We start from the raw sequence: 22104 nt of genomic DNA, 5'->3' as shown, positions 1-22104 counted from the left end.
TTGACATACGGTACAATGTTCAACCAAAGTATGTCTGTCATGGTACGATGGTACCTGTACAACGCTGTAGACGTACAACGCAAGTACTGCTGTATGTCTGTCCCTGGTATAACACAAGAGGTAAACGATCGGTGAAACATCTGGATTTTGTTTTTGAACTAAGAAAATGATGTTAATGTAACCTAAAACTCAAAAACAAATCACGTATATTTTACTTCTGGGCTTTCCAAGCTAGTTCTCACATGCAGAAACCATGCATTTTTCTACTTGTTTTTGATTGTGCTCTCGAATTTCCTTCTTTGATTCACCTATTGTCAATATTTATGCAGTTTTCATTACTGAAAGAGGTAATAAAATGACATGTTGTATATAAAATTACACAGAATTAAATTTCTTTGAAACTCATCGTGTTAATTTCGCTTCGTTCTGAAATAATAAGGGAATAATAATGAATTCGAGGTAACACAGGAAATTCTGAAACTCAAGCCGCTTAAAATCCTACACTCCTCTAATTTAAATTTACTAAAAAATATGGGTAATTTTCAGCCAATAATTTTATTAGTTTCAATTAGTAATTTCGGTTCGGTTTTGAAATTAAAACCGATGAAAGTTGAATAAAGCGATTTTTCATGAATTTAATGAGAGCAAGAATTAGTTTTGAAACCAACTCAGCAACGATACGATGAACGCAATTTCGAGATCAGAAGATTTGATTAATCCGCTCGAAAATTTTAATAAATGATAGTATGAAATCTAGATTCAGCAAAAACTACGTAGAAGCATCATCAAACACACGAATGAATTGCAAATGTAAATATACTATTTGTAATAAATAAATGAGTATTTTTATATGCTAATACATTTTTTTTTCTCTACAGATTTTTGAAAAAAGTACAGATGAGAAACCCCGCTGATACAGATGAAAATGTGGCAACACTGGCCTGAACATTAATCTCTGTCAACCAGGCTCGCGTCAATATATTGGGAATAATAGAGTATGATTATCTTCCAAAATCATCATACTCTCCATAGATTCTGCCAACTGATAGCGGAGGACAGCAAAAGACGTCCATATGAACCAAAACGTCATCACCATGTATTATTTGACAGACTGGAAAGACTTCCGTCACTTTTTGTGTACATGAACAGGGATTTCAGATGTATGTTTTTATTCTGAGCAAAGTAACAAACATATTCTTAAATCCATCGAGACTCTTTTCTCAGTGCCAAATCCTGAAATCATAACAAAAAGGAACAAAGGGCCTGGGTAAGGGAGTAAAAAGAGCCCCCAAACCAAATCACTAGCTGTATGGCAAATATTGTAAAGGATATTAAATAAGAAATTTTGGCGCCGCTTTGACCATAAATGGCATTGGAAACCGGACTGGTCGGAATTCGATGCCAAACAACGAATTCGTAGGCTTCAAGAAAAAGCACCCGACAAAGCAAAACTCAACAGAAAGCGAAGAAAGCAAACTGCACGCAACAACAGCCAGCACATTCGCAACAATGCGAATAACAAAAATCAACACAGACGCGCCGATAAATCGGATAAGGAACTGCTGGCCTCAGCAAAAGTACAGTTTGCTGGCCCACCATCAAATACCGACCATCCAATTGCTGGCCTCTCGGTCCCGAAATACATCAATTTCAGGAAGGGCGAAACAATCAACCCGTACCGAGCAGAAAATCAGCCACATTACAACAGCACCCAATCAACGTCAAACGCAAAGTCCACTCCGCTAACACTTGTGGAATCGAATTCAGCACCTGGAGAAGGCTCTTCTCTTCTGGATCCAATGCGACCTCCTCTAATAAGAATTACGGAGCAATCTGCTGCCGGCGACAGACGCTTTTTGAAGGCACGCCTCCGGGACTCGAAAATAATGGACACAGTGAGGACGTATTTGTCCTTCCTCCACGACCAAACAATGGCTGTTTGTATTCGTGGAATTACAAGAACTAGTGCATCAGTAATGCTCGCAGCTGAAGGTCTACCAACAGACACAAACCTTTTGCGTGAAATTTTCCTGGAAGTACACGAAGAGCTGGGAGTTTCACGCATTGACGCCTTGGCAGACCTCACATCACACCGAGCATTCCTGTCCAGTGAACACAGGCAACGGCTACAACATGCTAGGGAAGCATCTACAAAGTTCTACAGTCCGCTAAATTTTCAACGACGTTGACGCGCCCCTTAGAGGGAAATAGTAGTCGAAAAAATCAAAACAGTAAAGTAAGTAGAATTAGTCTTTCAAAAACTTCTCCGCCTTCTCAACAGAATGCGACTGAAATTTTGATATACTGTCAAAACTTCAATCGCATGAAAAGCCCAGCAAAAATGAAGGAAATGCAAACTTCACTTCTGAGGAACTTATAACCGAAAAACATAAAGAATTTGAGCATGTATGGGCAAAATTATCTATAGCTGGCGAAGTACACATATTTGCTTCTGTGTATTTCCGAACCCGAACATGCAAATAAAAAGTCGTATGAATTATTTTTTCAGACGGCAAATCGAATTGCAGAAACACTAGAACCAGAAGTGAAATTGCATATCTATGGCGACTTCAATCAAAATAAAGTAGACTTCATTCCCGATAATGATAATGAATGCATTCTACTCCCAGTCGTCGGGGAAAATGAAACCCTACAATATATATTTGACGAAATTGCACATCTCGGTCTTAACCAAATAAATCATGTAAAAAAATTCCAAAAATATTATCTAGACCTATTATTCACTAACATCACCGACGACTTTTGTGTGAATGAGTCCATGACTCCTCTTTGAAAAAATGAAAAATTTCACACAGCAATTGAATACTCAATCTTTATACATAATAGACAATTGCCCATCGACTGGGAGTATGAAGAAGTACCGGAATATAACAAGACGAACTTTGAAGCAATCAAATGTAGCCTACAAGCCATAGAATGGCAAACTTTATTAAACAGCGAACGAGATGTCAACTTAACTGTACATATTCTTCACGAAATTCTGAATAACATAATATCAGAATTTGTGCCGAAGAAAAGAAGACGAAGAAATTCAACCAGCAAATATCCTATTTGGTTTAACGTTCAAATAAGAAATCTAAAGAATAAAAAACAAAAAGCACATAAAGAATACAAAATAGACAAAAGTCATCAAAATTTTCTTGAATATCAAAATATTTCCCAAGAATTAAATTTTGCAATTAAAAGTGCACACGAAGAGTACAATAGAAAGGTCGAAACAGAAGTCAAATCATGCCCGAAGAAATTCTTTAATTACGCAAAGTCTAAGCTCAAAAGCAATAACTTCCCATCGCAGATGCATCTCGATGAGGATGTGAGGAATTCTTCGAACGAAATTTGTAATCTCTTTGCAAATTTCTTTCAGGAAGTATATACCACATTTTCCGAAGAAAATCGCGATCGGAACTACTTTTAAATTTTACCGGATTATCCAAATGACATATCGGTGAACTATCTTTCACAACAGGAAATATGCCATGCATTAGACGGAACAAAAGGACCAGGACCTGACGGAATAGCACCTATATTCCTAAAGAACCTGGCTGAGGAACTCACCCTTCCCTTACATTGCATTTTCGATATGTCACTACAAACTGGAATATTCCCAGAAAAATGGAAACAATCTTTTTTGGTACCTATCTTTAAATCAGGCGCTAAATCTAACGTACGTAATTATCGTGGAATTGCCATTATCTCTTGCATTCCTAAACTATTCGAAGCAATAGTCAACGGAAAAGTCTTCCAACAAGTAAAGAATAGAATTACGTGTATGCAACATGGCTTCTTCAAAGGCCGTTCAACTGCAACTAATCGGTTGGCTTTTGTGACTTTTATTTTGAATGCAATGGAAAATGGCAAACATCTAGAAGCTCTTTACACTGACTTCAGTAAAGCATTTGACCGCATCGACATTCCATTACTACTCTTCAAATTGCAGAAAATAGGAATGGAACAAAGACTCTTAAACTGGCTCAATTCTTATCTAACAAACCGTGAACAAATTGTTCATTTTCAAAATTCTCTTTCAAATCCAGTAAAAGTCACTTCGGGAGTCCCACAAGGCTCTCATCTCCTCTTCTTTTCATTCTGTACGTTAATGACATCTCCTTCGTTCTCAAGCGTATCAATGTACTTGTGTATGCCGACAACATGAAGCTTTTCGCGGAAATTGGAAATGAAAACGACATCGAAGCATTTCGAAACGAAATACATGTATTCCATACTTGGTGTGATAAAAATCTAAACACTGAATGTGAAAAAGGGCAACTCTATAACATTTAGCAGAAAAAAACATGTACCAAATATTGTAATATGTCTTGGAAATCAAAATGTAGAAAAATGTGAAATAGTTAGAGATCTAGGCGTCGTCCTGGACTGTAAACTCACATTCATAGAACACTACAACTCTGTAATAAATAAGGCGAATAGTGTGTTAAGTTTTGTCAAACGCTTCTCACATAACTTCCAGGACCCATACACAATAAAGCTTTTATATATTACATATGTAAGGCCTATTCTGGAATACTATAACATCGTTTGGAACCCGTATATGGTCGTACATGAAGAACGCATTGAGTCAGTCCAGAAACAGTTTCTTCTATTTGCACTTCGTAAACTCAACTGGACCTCATTTCCACTTCCTTCATATGAAGCACGTTGCATGCTCATAAACATCCAAACACTAAAAGAACGCCGTAAATTGCAATGCTTTCTTTTGTTAATGACCTAATTTCGCAACGAGTACAGTCAGCTGAATTACTAGAAAAACTAAATTTCTATGTACCTGGGCGTCAACTAAGAACGCGAAATTTGTTTCTAACCAAAACATCCAGAACAAATTATGCAAATAACGCCCCTATCAATCGCATGATGCGTATATACAATCAGCACTGCGAAATAATTGACACAACAATGAATAAAAAAACAGCTAAAAAGAAACATGTACCGCAAAAATAATATTTAACCTAAGAAAACATTGTAACATTAGTGTATAAGTGTGTAGTCTACATTTGTTTGACGAAATGAATAAATAAATAAATAAAACGTACTTTTTCGTTTATTTCACGCCATCCTCAATAGATCCGAGATAAAAATTTGAAAAAAAAAACACTGAATGTGCATCTTACCACGGTGTATCAAGAAAAATTATCAAAAAAAATATTTCATCAAAAATTTTAGTACTAAAAAAAATATTTAAATTTTGAAAAATTTTTTTTTGGGATTTAGAGATTCAGTACTACTACTACTGATTCATATTTAAATGTGCTCTTACGGCTTTTCTAGATTGATGAATATCTTCAATCTGTTTTTTTTTTTCAAATATCTAATAATAATAAAAAATACACAGTACAAAAAAATGGTATAGATTTTCTGGCATTTATCAATCTAGAAAAGCCGTAAGAGCACATTTAAATATGAATTAGAGTAGTACTGAATCTCTAAATCCCAAAAAAAATATTTCAGAATTTCAATATTATTTTTGGTACTAAAATTTTTTTGATAATTTTTCTTGATACACCGTGGTAAGATGTACATTCAGTATTTTTTTCAAATTTTTATCTCGGATCTATTGAGGATGGCGTGAAATAAACGAAAAAGTACGTTTTTCACTATAGATCCTACGTCAAACCACATAGGGGTTCAAATAAACCGCCAAAATTTCTTATTTAATATCCTGTACAATATTTGCCATACAGCTAGTGATTTGGTTTGGGGGCACTTTTTACTCCCTTACCCGGCCAGGCCCTTTCATGTATCTTTCTGTTTCATTGATATTTTTTCCTCTAGCGTATGGTTTCACCACTCTCGTTCAGTTTCGTTATTGTGTAATTATTGGGCCTAGTATTTATGTATATAACGGGTAATATAATGATTTATAACGAAAACAATTAAATCTATGTGCATTTTTTAACAGTTATACAATGAAGTGATATATAGGGTTGGAGAAATGCCGTATTTCTGATCGAAATTTGACGCTTTTTTAACATAATTAAAATTATCCAATTTAAGTCAAATATGCGTCGTTTTGTTCGCAAACTTGTTGCCATTTAGAAGGCAACTTCATTATCCATGATGATGCTTGAATGGAACAAAATCAAATCTTTTTTGCATCGAATTGTCACCGCGGACGAAGAATGAATTCACTACGACAATCTAGAATTCAAAAGAACATATGTAAAGCCCGGCCAATCAAGAATATCAACGCCGAAGTCAAATATTCACAGTGCCCTGTATTTGGTACTCTGTATTTGGTGGGACCAAAAGGGTGATATCCACTATGCGACAATAGCGGCGCTTTCAGTGGTCGTGTTAGCATGCTTTTAACAGCGTTTTGTTGACATCGCAACAGCCCTGATCGGCCTATTTTTTCGCAGTTTGAAACTAACGTGGCTCATTAGAGACGAATGAACTCTCAGAGTTTAAAGTCTCTCTAATTCAATACCTTCCTTCCTTCCTAACGTGGCTCCGAGCCCTCCATCATTTAAAGAAAAAAAAAAAAAAGAATGTAACATTCATCAGCGTGTCGATTCGAGAGCTGAAAAAAACTGCTGGATTTTCCCTTAAAATACTGTGGCAAGTGATCGAAAAATACAGGACTTTCCGCAAAGTGCAAACTAAGCCTCGGGTTGGTACCCTTGATCGTCGAATGCGATAGAGGGTTAGGAAAATCAAGAACCAACATCTCAGATTCTAATTTGGCATAAACACTGAATGCTGATCGCTGTACCGGGCAGCACATCTCTCTGGAAGAAATATGACTTTAAATCATATCAATCAGCTCAGTGGTTTAAAAGTTATATAGAAGAAATATGTATCGATCATATCAATCAGCTTAGTGGTTTAAAAGTTATGATTTTTGCTGTTCGGAATTTGAGACAAAAGTGTTCGGAATATGAGGCAGTGACAAAAATGGTGTTCGGAATTTGAGATAAAGTGATCAAACATATTTTTAGTTTTTCACCATGAACATGTATTTGTAAATTAATTTTATTGTAGGCAAATGAAAAAGAAGGCTCTATTGTATCCAAAAATCGAATTAATTTCGCGAAAAAGTACCATTTTGAGTAAAGAGACACTGATTAATGGTCATCAAAGCTTAAGTGTTCGGAATATGAGACAAAACGGTAATCCACCAATTTGTCCCCACCTCCGCCCAATAGAAAAGTATTGGGCGATATTGACACGAAAATTGAAAGCACAGGAATCCGTCATCAGCGACATTGGTCAAATGAAGAATCGGTGGACCGACTGAAATTCATGAATGCCGTGACTGAAGAAAGTGTGCACCGGCTGATGAGCGATATCAGTTGTAAAGTGTGAGAATTTTTCTTCTAAACAACAATGAATTATTTGTTTAAGTTTTTTCGTGAAATATAGTGTAAAGACCTTGGTTTCATCCTTAGAATAAAATCGAATGTACCCCATTTCTGAATGATCTAAGCTTACAGTAGATATGACCCGCAACAATTCACGCCTCATTATTGTCAGAGCTTTCCCGACAGATACCCGACGCGCTGCTCAGCAGGAATTTAATCTCGTTGTAGTAATGAAATAAGTTCAAACGTGGCATTACGCATGATGTGGTAGGTACTCGAAGACTGAAGGGAGCACGCGAGTGCTCCAACGATCATTCCGAAACTCGCGATCGCCGCCGTAAGCGGTCCCAAGAGTGGCGTGCCCCAGGAGTCGACTCCACAGGCTCGATTGTGCGCTGATTGAAAGTGAGTTAAACCGCAGCTGGAGGCAAAAAGGTGGCACTCTTCCAAATCGGGACGTATTCAGCGTCGTTCCTTTTGCGCGGTAATAACGATTACAAATTGGTCACGAAATCATCCCTCTGAGACGAGTGATTACCTTCGGTTTGATGCGTGCAGAAATACGCCAACTCACCGTAATGGCAAATTCATCGAATCGATAGTTTCATGTGATAAAACATCCACCAGATTACTGAACGTGACAAACATTTCAACAACTCATGATCGTCACACTGTCATGCTAAACGCATCAAAAGCTTCATGATCGGTCAATTGTATGTTGCGTAACAGTTAATATATCCAATAATAAATTCAATGCCTCAGGTCCATACCATTCTGAACATTGTGATGCCTGGAAATATACGATAAAATGTTGGACGCACGTTGTTCGGATTTTTCCTCTGAATTTCGAAAACCAAACAATTTACTAACTAGTCACCCCTAATGATGATCACAGGAGCAAAAATATTATGTTTCCATCTCAGCTCTACCACCGGACAGCCACAGCGTAAGGTCTGAGAATTTGCATTTATTTTGTTTTGAGCTCGCTTCTACCGGCGTCGAGTCGCTAACTCGGGAGCAGCCAGAAACGAACCAATTATACAGTGTGCTTTTGCTGACGGCGCAATCAGTTCGATTCGTCATACTTCTTCAGAGGACCCATGCGCTGCACCGGGTATTGATAGGTCCCTCCTTCGAAAAAATACACCCAGCGTATACTCGTACAACTCGACGAATTACTTTGCATCAATTCAGCGCGGCTCCTTCCTATCGCACGTGAATAATCAATTCGTGTCCAACAACAAAGAAAGTGATTCGATAATTTGTCCCGGTCATAAATAAATATCCCAAACAAACAGCCCAGCCCAGCCCATATCAGGTACAACTTACCTTCGCAACCTGCTGGATGTTGCTCTGACAGCCCGAAGAATTCCTCCGAACAGCGATCACAGTGGGTGCCCTCGACGCCCATCAAGCACTCACAGCGGCCACTCACTTTATCACAGATATTACTCACGGAACCATTGGCGTGGCACCCACACGCTGGACAGTCAAGGTCCAAATTTCCGAAACCACTCTGCAAAACAATGTGAGGAACGTGAGTGATTTTTTTAAACGCAACAAGAGCAACATTAATATTTACATCACATTCACTACACATCCGTCCGCCGTAGTGAGGTTTACATATGCATTGCCCCGTGAGGACATCGCACACGTTCTCCAACGCTCCCACCTCCGAGCAGCTACATGGCTCACACCCGTCATCCGGTGATCCCCAATAGCCGCTTTTGCAGCGTTCACAGCGCCAACCTTCGGTGTTGCCTCTGTAGGAGATACAGTAAACCCAAGCGTCAGTCAGTACACAGTTCACTAGCGCTAAGCGAAATTGCCACTTACACACATTCGATGCACTCCCCGGTTCTTCCGTTACACGGCCCACCGTGGCAAGGACAGGGGAGACACTTCTCACCCAACTCCAGCGGATTGCCGTAGTAGCCGTCGTCGCATCTGGAAGTAGCGAATAGTTTTCGGGATTAAGTTGTAAATCTGTTCTAGTGAACTAAAGTAAAATGTAGATTTATGATGTGGAATGGCAAATGGACACGAACATTTCACAATGATCACCTGTGTAGCCTTCGGGACATTGAGTGCAAACGTATTCTGTAGTATTGATGAATCTGGAAAGAAGAAAAAAAAACAAGGGTAAAGCTTCGGTGTCAAAAAAAGAATCTATTTAATGATAATCAGGGTTTACCAAACGATTATATGTTCATTGGAAGTGGAAAAAAAATAATTTTAAATTACATTATCCGCTGCTCCTTTAACCCTTGGTGGTCGAAATTATTTTTACTTGAAAAATCGGTGATGTATAACTTGTGAGATCATGGAAGATGAACAAGGTTCATTTACTTTTTCATAAACTTCAGATAAGTATTTACTGAACAATGTGTTCTAATGTGTTGTTTTCATATAAAAATATACAGTTACTAGCTGACCAGGCAAACGTTGTTCTGCCAAATAAATTATTTCTAGTGAATATTTTGGGTGTTGAATAAAACACACTAATGTATTGTAAGTGTGTTTAAATATTTTAACGATCTTTAAAATAAATCGAATGTGACCGATAAAAAACGAATTAAATGATTTGAACGAAAGGTTATATGATGTTTCTTGGTGTATTTCATTAACGTAACTGACATGTTTGATCTCTTAAAAGTTAAACGTCAACTGAAAAAAGTAATATAAGTTTGTCGTAAAGTAGAAAAAATGTAATATAGAAAATCAATATTTATTGCTGTCTCCTTGTTAGAAAATACGTGCATGTGATTTTCAACATGGCTTAGTTTATAACAGCTTGGTTTCGTTCATAAATTGCCAGCTAACTTCAATGGAGCTGATTAATCCGCCTGTTTGGAATCGCGTTATTTTATCGTTGTCATTCAATCGAGGAGTATTCACATCGATAATCTAAGTTTGAAACACAGCCATATTGCTTCCTTTATTCATGGATGTTTTTATTACTCTTCACCGATTTGTAGAACTCAATATTCATATATGCATATGAGTGATCGGATTTTACAATTCGATCGAAATCGATTTTTACACTCTTAAATTCGTTCGCCTTGTCGCGAAACAATGGTCAAAATAAGTCATCCGTATTTGTGGTTCAATTTACTCTCTATCTGATCGGCATAATTCCGGAAATAATTCTAAATTGTTGAAATTTGAATGAAAATTATTATTCGATTTCGTTTGGATGCTAAATTTGATTTGAATGTGTTTGAATGCTAAATTTTGCGTGTTTATTCCACCCGAAAAACCATTACTATTTTTGCTTCATAGAAATGGAACATGGAGACCAATGTTGTTTACGTCGAATTGCGTGGCAAGGTTGTCACATTTGCTCAACTCGATTGGACTTAAGCTTGAACAGAATGAAAAATGGCGCTTTTTCCATTCAACAGAATACAACCAACAATATGTAGGGACGAATACGAGCGAACTTCATTTTGTGTTTGAACACACGCGCAATGTCATGACAATGCATTGCGCTTTGGCCTGGCTATAACTAAAGCTGTATCGGCGTTGCTCATGATAGTGTCTCGCAAGTGAATGTATTATTCCTCGCACCGCTTTTGTTGATTTTGTAGTAAGAATTGCAGTCGTTCACTCTCTACCTTCGCGTATATGTCGACCATAAATTGTTGGCACAGCTTACGATATCTTGAATTGGCGTTTCTTGACCATGTCAAATCACCATATGATAAACATAAAAATCCATCGAGCGCGCCCTCTGTTGGTTTCGTCGCATGTTCATAAATATTAAATCAAAATGAGAAATGATGTTCATAATGAATTATGTATCTGTGACGGGGTCTCGTTGGTCTAATGTTTATGCAAGAGATTTTTCGTTAAAGAAACCCTTCTGACTTGCACTGTAGTCACGCGTATTCTTGAGCTTGCCACTCCAGAATACATTCAAGGCGTATTGTTCGTCATAGAAATCTCAACTATTTACTAATAAAAATGACGCAAGTAGTACTACGTTGAGAAGGCAAACCTTGGGAATGTTAGTGCTATTGAAGAAGAACATAGCGAGGGTCGTATGAACGCAATTCCAGATTATTGTTTTTTCTTCGCATTAAATTTCTCGTGTCACCGTGCTATCATGATTCCAGCAGCGCTTGTGCTTTGGATCTACACACGTGCTCTCCAGCTGATGTTTTATCAGGGTTGATGGTAAAAGCGTGATTGTCATTTTGTAATCCGAGCAAATGTGATTTGAAGAATTTCGATAACTCATTGTGCTCATTCAAAAAGGCTTCCAGCTCGTCGGAGATGCTCCCTGCTTTAGATGAATTGATGTTACTTGTGTATTTGTAGATGGATGTTCAATGAGGCGGGCGTTACGCCATCAGTCATTGAACAACTTAAATGAATTCGTTCTGTTGAAAAAACGAACAACAGTTAAATTATTAGAATATTTTTGACACAAAAATAATAAAATCGCAATTAAAAATAGGGAATTGGGGTCAAAATTTATGGTATGGAGTCAAATTTTTGAAAAAAAATATCCAGATCTTTTTTTCTGCATAGAGCCACCCTATTCGGTATTAAATGTATGGTTATCGGTATCCTACCGGTATCATATATACTTTACAACCTATTCTCATACCTACCAAGTATTTTGAGTATAATTTCATCAAAATCGGTCGAGCCGTTTCGGAGGAGTTCGGTAACAAACACCGTGACACGAGATTTTTATATATATAGAAGATAGAAACTCGTGTTCGTTTCAGGGTTACCATATCTACAAAATAATCTGTATTTATAAAGATTTTTGCGAATTTTTACGTGGGCACCATCCACATCGTCAAATTCATATTAACTATGCCAACCAATGATACTAAAGCTAAAATTATGCTTCAAAATTGAAAAATTATTTTCACTTCAAGTATTTACTAAACAATGTTTATATGTTTATGTCTGAAAAATATCTACTACTTCGTGTGATGTCTTTCGCATGTATCACAAAAATAATTAGTTTGCCGTCTTTCGCCTATTATCTTTCTGTTTGAACAACAGAACAATGCTCTTTATATCTACACAGTGCCGCAATACATGGAGTTTTTCATTAATCCTTTCCTCAAGCACGGTTGACAACTTTTGTTTATACTGACTACCGTTATCTATTATTCATAGTAGCGCCGTTTAGAAAATTGTGAACAAATACATAAATTAATAATATTATTATACTTCTTTGCTGTGGTGGCTGTGCGCTGACAAACGAGCGCAAATGGTTAATACAGATTTCGATACAGATTTCCTGACAATAAACTCAGATAAAAATATTTTTTGAGGCCTAAAACACAGATTTCATTATGGCAACCCTGGTTCGTACCTCATCATGCATCTTTTTTCCCGTTTTTGAAAGTGGAAAATAAGCTTTCGGAACATTCTATTTAGATAAAGTCATAGTGTCTTATGAGAGTGAAAAAGTTTGCTATCTGTTTTCAGAATAATGATTTTTATTTCTCTAAAAATGACGAATGCATGAAAATAAATTCAAATTTTAGTAAGAGTTTTTAGCAGTGTATTTTAAATGCTATTCATCCTAAATAGCTAATTTATTTCTCAACAGACCAGACATTTGGATTTTGAGTTACAATTTTTAGAAAGACAGATCGATGATTTTGAATACACCCTTTTCAAAAATCAGTCGTACTTTAAATAGGTTATATTAAAATGAAAATTGTGATTTTAGGTAGTTTCCATCATAAGTGCCAAGTTTCAAAAAAGTCGGAGAGGGTCAGGTCAGCGGCCGAACGATTTAGCGTGGAATTGCTCAAATGCAAACCGTTCAGACCTGTCATAGTTGACGCGATGCGATACGGATCTCAATGCGGAAAGAAGTGTTATAAGTGAGAAGAAAAAGGATTATTGAAGCCTGTAAAGAAAAAGGTGTTTTTTTTTCAAATAAATCGAACGTAGAATACTAAGAGTAATATGTAACCGATTACTCGCGGTTGGCTCGAGGTTAGTATTAAAAAGATGCTCATAATTTGGATGTTGCAGTCTCGAGTGCTCTGTCTGTGTGGCCGACACGGTATTTTTACTTCCTATTGGAGTGCAACTGACCATTAATCAGCGACGCCCCTCTAGTCTGTACCTCATATCAATAATGGAAAAGATACTTCTGAAAGACTTCTAAAGTCTCATTTCATATTCAGTAGCTTATACAATATAATTGAGGGCCCACATTCTTCATGTGTCAGAAGTCAAGATCAGATATGAAGAATGAGAATTATTGAAGGATCTACAATAGTATGCAACTGTCTTATCGATGCGGTTTTTCTAATGTATGTAATTTGTATGTAATTTGCAATTAAATTGCATCGCAATACCCGAGTAACCGTGCATCACGAGCAGTGTGCTTGGACTCATAAATTAAATATACAGATTTTCAAAAAAATACAAAAAGATGAAATAATAGAATGAAAAACAATTTTTTTTGGTGATTATTGGGGACAAAAACACAAATTTCAAGATTGGAGCGACCGAAAAAGACAATAAATCCTTGACTACAACGCTCGTTATAAATATACTTGAATACTTTTATGGAGCAAATATTCATTACATTTTTTCAACAGTAAAGTAACAGATCATGACAATATGAGTATCATTTTAACCACCAGTTTGAACTAGTTTCAACTTGCCAGGTACCGATCTTCAATAGAGAGGCGAATGAATTGCAAAGTTTCAATTTTCAATAATGAGACACGGTAACGTAACCCACGATGGTACACCCAAAGTTGATTTTTTGTTCATGTTTTGTCATCCCGATTTATGACAATAAATGAGACATAACATAACAGAAAATGTCATGACTCACAAATACTGGTAAGCATTTGTACAATATACATGGTACAGCAATATAAGATTAATACGAGCGAGCGAAACAAAAGACAAATAAGCTTTCCGCATACCTTGCCACATACACGGCCCAGACCGAGATAGATATTGTTCTCCTTCATGCGCTCCTTTTTTACTCTTAGAAAACACTTTCCAACTTCTTTCTTTCTTTCTTTGTTTTTAAGAGGCTTTAAACTTTGCAGTTCATTCGCCTCTCTTTCCAACTTCATTATATAATCAGGTGCAATATTATCACGTATTTGCTAAACAACTGCTGAAGCATCATTAGCCATGTGGATAGCGTCGTCGTGTAAAATAGCTTTGCATTCCAGCCGGCCTTGGTTCGATCTCCATTGACGACGAATGGGCTTTTTTTTGGTGCAATCCCAAATGAAATGAGAAAAGAAAACAGAAAGAGATGTCTGCTCGCATACATACAAACCATTTTTAAGCTTTTAAAACAGCTCATTTTTTTGCGCATTTGACTCTCTAGCACACGGAATGGCACCATTTCTGCCAAAGATGAAATGTTTTCTGCCAACACTAGTTTGGATGTAGCTTTCGTATACACTGACAACAGCAGAGATATATTTAATCTTCTAATATGATGACAGCAGTTTAAAAAATCAAAAAAAAAATCAATACACTTACCCAATACCACCCTTCAGCTGACAGCTTGGTGAAAAATTGTTGCTAGGCTCCGCCAATGGACAAGCGCATTTGTTACAATCGCCAGCGGTTCCTTGGAGAGCATTTCCATAGTATCCAGACAAACATCGCTCGCAGGTGCCACCAAACGTATTATGATGACATGTACCACACTCTCCTGTTTCGAGGTCACAACTCTCGGCGTGTCCATTGCACATCGTGCAAGGTATACACCTCGCAACGTTTTCGTGCGTAATTGTGTTCTCGTAGATTCTGACGAACCCAAAAGCACACTTCTCACACGAAGAACCGGTGTAACCCATCGGACAATCACATTTTTCCACCAAGCTCTGTCTTCGATGCTCCGTTGTTTCACTGCCCAGAATGCCCTCGAATAACGCCGCGTGCTCAAGCACTATTTCTACTTGATCGGTATGATAGGTTCCTCTTAGAAGAACACTTTCAACATCACTGAGCACAGACATAAACTGAACTCGCGTCACTGGATCGCCATGATATTCGGTCCTTTTCAACCGAGTAACAATATCTCTGACACTTTTCGGCACATGGTACCAGTTATCCTCCTTCATCAATATATCAACGGTGGCGTTAGATGTACCGGTGAACGTTTCTTCTCCGTAGGCGATCTTCATTCCGTTTCGACCGAACAGAATTATACTCGGCCCCGTGGTTGGCTTCCCGCTGGTATCTCCGCGAACGATCACCCATGACATTTTGAAAACGAGCCGAGAGCCATAACTGTGCAATCGATTACCAAGGTAAATTTCCGGAGCCGACCAATACACGGCTTCCGTTTCTGACAGCTCGAACATTGCAAACACCATAAATCCAGTATCATTATCTCTAGTCGGATAGGCTACTACAGATTTGGAAATATCCGTTACACTCCAACCCTGCAGGGTTTCATAACTTCTCAACAGCAGCTCATCACTTTCACATGTCTGTCCAACACCAGAACAGAAACATTTCAGACACCCATCGGGGTTACTTTCGCTCAGCGAGAAATATCCGGGCGCACATCTATCGCACCGTTCTCCCTCCACATTCAACCTACATTGACACTCAGATTCGCATTCACCGCCGGGGCGGGTTCCTCGAACATCACACAAACACTTCGTACACTGATCCCCGTGATATCCGGCTGCACATTCGGAACACTTTGGCCCGCTGAAACCCTCCCGACAAACACACTGCCCCCCGTTCGGATCGCACTCGCCGGTGGATCCAATCACGCTACAATCACACGGAAGACAGGGCTCCTCGTCGTCGGGCATCCTTTCGAGCGGCCGGTAGTACCGAGGAAGACATTGTTCACAATTGATCCCGGTGGTAAATCTCGTGCAATTCATACACACTCCACCCCCACTCATCTTCCCACGAGTGTTCATACTGAGACCTCCTTCGTCCACCTCTTTGTCGTAGTAACACTGCTTGGCGTGTCCGTTGCACTGAAAGATAAAAGGTTTTGAGTCCATTAGTGGCTGTGATTAATTCGGAAATTTGAAATCTAGCATTATGTACAGGTCATATAGCACACGAATATTTTATTCTGAACTTAAAAACTAACGAATTTCATGCCAACTCGACTGGCCGTTGGCAGCACCATCTCAGATAGCAGCGAAACGTTGTGGGTAAAGACATGGGTCATTCAAGCATTTTTGCATATTTGAAATAATCGGAAAATAATTAGACTACTTTTTGAAAAAAGCAATTTTTTTATTAATTTTTTACAAAAAAAATATAACTTAAAAACTATGATACCTACAAAATGCATGTCAAAGAATGAAATGTAGGAAATTGTTTAAATTTTAACAAAAAAATAAAAAAAAATTTTGGAAAAAAATTCGCTGAAGAAAAGTTATTTTAAAAATTAAAATTCATTTTTCTCAAAAACGTATTCTTTTTAAATTCCCAAAAATATTTATATGAATAGTCCTTAAAATTTCCAACAAGTCGTTCATACAACGGAAGATGTGCACTTTTACAGGGAAAAAGTTTTTCTAACAACAACTTTTTTATATCTTCTTTGAAAAAAATACAACTTATCCTAATTTTGTTTAAAGTCAAGATAGCGATATAGTGTAATCGACAAAGTTTTAGATCTTATTAAAATATAAACTTTTGTCGAAGACGTCAACTTTCTTTCTTTTATAATTTTTGGAATATAAGTCATTTTTGTATGAAGACTCCTGAAAATGTTCCGCTCGTAACATTTTTGTGTGTTTATTCCCACTTTTGACATGTTCTTGATATGTTTTTAAATAGAGAAAAGCTGACAGAGCATGTAAATTGCGATAATTTATACATAAAAATGTTACGAATTAAACATAATAGAATTTTTTCAAAGAAACAAATTAAAAAGTTGTTACTCGAATAACTTTTCCCATGTAAATGTGCATATGTTTTCGAGAAAAATGAATTTTAATTTTCAAAATTTTATTTTTCAATGAATTTTTTTCAAAAAATTCATTGATAATTTTTAAAGAAACCCTAAGTAATTTCCTACATTTCATTATCTGACCAACTTTTTCTAGATCTAATAGTTTTTAAATTAAGATTTTTCGAAAAAAAAGGTGAAGAACTCAAAATTAAAAAACAAACTACAAAAAAAATCTATCAGACCTTTTTTCCGAAGCACGAGACGAAACGTATGGTTTTATGTGCCAATAAGAATAATTATCTCGATTTTTCATTCGAAACTTGTTGCGAAATGTTGATTTGCACGATAATATACCCTGTTCAAAATATTAGCTCATTCGAACTTTATTTATTAGTGTTACAGACGTTAAAATTAACGTTTTTTTAAAAACCGAAAAATGACCATTCCATTCGGACTAACAACGATGTCATTGTGGAACAAATGGGATTTTTTTCGAACTTACTCTAAAAGTATTCCAAAAATTACAAAAAAAAACTCCCATCATAACAGTGATCTACGGACAGAGACGAAAGCAACAAAATCAAGACACCTCAAATCGGACCATTTCTTCCTCGGGTTTCGCGCTTACCAACACATTAATCCTTCCATTTTTATTTATACAGATATAAGATGAAGGAGTGCATTATTTCACCCGAAAACCCATTTCCACTTCCGAGCAAAGATCAATTTATTAGCGCAAACATCGAATGGATCGACAACACTTATCATGATGTTATAATTGTAAAACATATGAGAATTCTATTTTCCAAATTTACCTTCATTCAGAGTTTTCCGAATATTTTCCAATTTTTCTTTCCGCTATATTGATCTACTGGGAGATACGAGTACAACAAAATAAAGACGGCTCAAATCGGACCATTCCTTCGTCGGGTTTTGCGCTTACCAACACATTTGGCCTTCCATTTTTATGTATATAGATAGATGATATAATCGTTTGCTACTATCTTTCTTGATTTGGCTGCAATATCGATATAAACAATTCCTGATGAAAACTCAAGCAAAATCTTCAAAAATCACGATTTTTACCCCATTGTACATGTAATAGCCACTTAAACTTCACCTTAACGTTGTAAGGTTACATTTCTTCTTAAAATAAGTCATACTTGAAATATAAAAAAATAGTTTTTTTTCCCAAACTGTATATAATCGAGTCGAAAATTGTATATAATCGAATCACATATAATCGAGTCCGACCTGTGATTCGATCATATACAATTTTCGACTCGATTATATACACTTTGGAAAAAACTTTTTTTTTATTTCAAGTATGACTTATTTTGAGAAGAAATGTACCCTTTCAACGTTAAGGTGGACGGCGCCAGTGGTTGTGTGGTTAGCGTAACAGCCTCACAATCCGATCGGCCTGGGTTCAATCCCAGCTGGCGTCGTTGGGATTTTCTGAGGCGAAAAATCTCTGATTACGTCTTCCTTCGGAGGGGAAGTAAAAGAAGTTGGCCCGGCTCATGAGTTGTTGAGTCTGATAGGTAGGAACAGGTGGAGTCGCCTCCCTGTTGTCGGTGATTGGCACTAAAGTGGCGGAAATAGGCCGACGAAAAATAAGCGAAGATAAAAAAAAAAAAACGTTAAGGTGAAGTTTAAGTGGCTATTACATGTACAGTGGTGGGGTAAAAATCGTGATTTTTGAAGATTTTTAAGATCACCAGGAATTGTTTATATCGATATTGCAGCCAAATTAAGAAAGATAGAAGTTGGGTGTCAAAGAACAAATTGTAGAGCGGTTAAGGAGCTTCAATTTAATAAACAATCTAGTTTAATATAAATTTTTAGGATAACATTGATAATAACACATTAAAATTATTAACTATTAAGTTTTTCACTTTCAAAATGTTATTTAAATCCACTAATTTAGTTGTTCCACTACTATATCCTGTACTAAATTTTCTCATCTTTATAATAAAAGCATCAGAATCGTCTTCCGTAGCGTACTTTTTAATGTAGAACCAGTTTGAGGCAACAGAGTCAGAGACAAAAAAAAAGTTCTATAACTCTGTCATTGTTGAAATTCGAACATATGCGTAGGAGGATTTCTTTCATCAAATATGATTGTCTATCACCTCCTGAGAGAATCTGGATAAATTTATTTTTTTCATGTGAGAAAGGTGTTTTCTGACTTTAAAGGGATGAATCAAATATCAAATTCCGCTTTTATTTTCAAAAAACGAAAAATACATGCAAAAAAACAAATAAAAAAAATGTTTTTAATCGATTATATACATGATTCGATTATATACAGTGAAAAGAAATCAAAAACTGTATATAATCGAGTCCGCGCTGTACAGACTTACATATAAAAAATTGAAAATTGGAAGTTTTCATCAAACACACCTATGCCTCGCTATACGGCCGCTCTTTATACGGCTTTTCGTTGAACAAGCTTGGAGCCGATCCGATAGAGTTTGTATGAATTTGTATTGGAATAATTGATTCGTTATACTGCTTTCTTCTTAGCGGCCCAGGAACGTATCTAGGCCTAAAGCGAGGTATGGTTGTATACTAGGGTGCCAATGAATGTATGGGAAAAAATCGATCCAAAAATTTAAAAAAGTTACCCCATACAAAATGTTCACCACCACGAAAAAACACCCTATGCCAAATTTCAGCTCAATCGGACTTAAGGGGGTATTCTAGTGTAGAGACACGAATTTCGGACGTTTTTTCGAACTCCGTAAAAATAAAACAAAGAATATTTTTACTATCCATTATATCATTATTCGTTTATCTATCTTTCAACAATAAAACAAAAATAGGACGGAAAAAAATATTCATAATTAGAATAGTTACATGCTGGTGAAGTGAGGGTGTTCAAAAAAAAGTTGTGCCATGGCGTACACGATTCCAGTCCTTCTGGTTATCTGAAACAAAAAAATCGAACAGATTCTGAATCAGTAAAGATGTTGCTATGGCATGAACCTCGGACAAGTCAAAAACATGGGTTTTAACAAAATGGCGGCCGTTTGAAAACAAAAATGCTGTTTAAAACGTTTTTTTTTGCGTTTACCGATTTTTTAAAAATAGTAAAATTAAAAAGTTATAATTTTTTATTGGTTCATGCGATAGAGAGATGTATGCAGATTATTTTCATATAAATTTGACATAAATCGGTTCAGTAGAACTTGAGATATCGTGTACGCCAGTTAGAAAAAAAAACTAGTTCCGAGAGAAACGCGTTTGAAGTTCATTGTGATGGCCGTAACAGGTTAGATACCACATCACTAAGATGGCTCTAACTAGGTAAATAATAGGATTTTCGATAAGTCCTTTCTAGAGTATATTCTTGAATGCCTAAACTACAGAAATATGGTAAAAAAAAATTTCGATTTTTTCAGATTTCTAGACTAGAATACCCCCTTAAGGGAGAGTGGCGCAAAGCGGTCAAAGTTTGAGTTTTTTGAAAATCGAAAATCACCCAAGGGGGGTGATCGGCGATTTCGATTTGTTTTGATGCCAAATGTCTTAAAATGGCATGAAACGTCGAGATCTAGGGTCATCTCGAAATTTTTTTTTGTCAAAAATCGGCACTCTGGGACTTTTTTTTCGGCATGCGAAACGAAAAGTATGGTTTATGGTGCCAATAAAAATAGTTATCTCGATTTTTCATTCGGAACTTGCTACGAAATGTTGATTTGCACGATAATATACCCTATGCAAAATATTAAATACGAAAATATTGGGATACGAAAATGTCCACGCTTGTCCACGGTGAGGGGGGTGGGGGGACGCGTTAAACAAATATTTTTTAAAAGTACATTCAGATTTGTTTTCAAAAATAAATAAAATCTGTTCCGCATTTTCAAGAGTGTTGAAACTTTCCGCCCATTTTGAGTTCTCCATATTTATCCATAGAATGGTCATGTCGAATATTTTTCCATATCATCGAACATAAACGGTTAGCGATCAAGCTCCCATTGGTAGTGGAGGATCATCGTTTTCAACCTCTAAGCTACGTCATATTTAAGCATAAACAGAACTCTGTGTTCTAGGTCCAGGTGTTCACGAGAGTAAATTTAACATGGCGAACTGCTGATACATTTTTATCCGCAACATCTCATGTTGATAACTTGATGAAATGAAGGACTTAGCGAAACGAGTGCTATCCAAATCTCTATAATACCTGCTCAAAACAGAGTTCGGCACTTTTGTATTGAAATAAGCAGATTTAGTCCACCTTTTCTGATGGACAGTACTCTCGTTCCCGAACTTCCCGAATTTGGCGACATTATCTTTGATACAGCTGAGTTAGGTATGCTCATCACCGGAGAGCAGCTTTTTAACACATTGCGTAACGCTCACGAGATTTCTAGTGTTTCGTGTTCCGTCTGTTACGGATGGATCACGAAATAACCCGCGTTTTCTACACTTGAAAGTTAAATCCTTGGTTTGCTAAGAATCTAATGAGGCCTACCGATGGCTCGCCTTCGTCTCATCCACATCAGTGAGCGTACAACTTCCGTGCCGAACAGACGCGTTTTTGTCATCGTTCTGTGGAAGTCAAACACGAGCTAATAATACAAGTATCTTTATATATATTTAAATCGTTTATTTTTACAGGCTCAGTTACATAGGTTTAAAGGAGCCGAACTCCTTACTGTATTGTTACTAGTATATATACATTTTTCCTTAATTCTAATGTTAATAATATAGGAAACCGATTACTCGCGGTCAACTCGAGTTTAGAAGGGTGACATATTTCTTCAGGAAAAGGAAGGGATATGAGGATATGTTGACAATGATCACACTCACACTCTCAATCACACTCTCAATCACACTCATCACACTCAATTCTTA

The 22104-nt window shown here is 36.8% G+C and overlaps 1 protein-coding gene across 5 annotated transcripts in view; it reads right to left on the bottom strand.

Annotated features, from left to right (window-relative positions):
• Positions 1 to 22104, bottom strand: part of LOC129774960 (laminin subunit alpha-1) — a 427736-nt gene that overhangs the window by 204619 nt on the left and 201013 nt on the right. For all 5 annotated transcript variants that reach the window (XM_055779076.1, XM_055779077.1, XM_055779078.1 and 2 more), the window contains 5 exons: positions 14841 to 16306; positions 9386 to 9454; positions 9174 to 9284; positions 8920 to 9100; positions 8667 to 8853 (listed from right to left, as the gene is read on the bottom strand). In XM_055779076.1, coding sequence (XP_055635051.1) covers positions 8667 to 8853; positions 8920 to 9100; positions 9174 to 9284; positions 9386 to 9454; positions 14841 to 16306 — 2014 coding nt within the window. The remainder of the gene's footprint in view (positions 1 to 8666; positions 8854 to 8919; positions 9101 to 9173; positions 9285 to 9385; positions 9455 to 14840; positions 16307 to 22104) is intronic.

The sequence above is a fragment of the Toxorhynchites rutilus genome, chromosome 3, assembly GCF_029784135.1.
Source record: "Toxorhynchites rutilus septentrionalis strain SRP chromosome 3, ASM2978413v1, whole genome shotgun sequence".
NCBI classification, from domain to species: domain Eukaryota; kingdom Metazoa; phylum Arthropoda; class Insecta; order Diptera; family Culicidae; genus Toxorhynchites; species Toxorhynchites rutilus.
The sequence above is the reverse complement of the archived record's forward strand: the minus strand, read 5'-3'. Positions and strand labels throughout refer to the sequence as shown.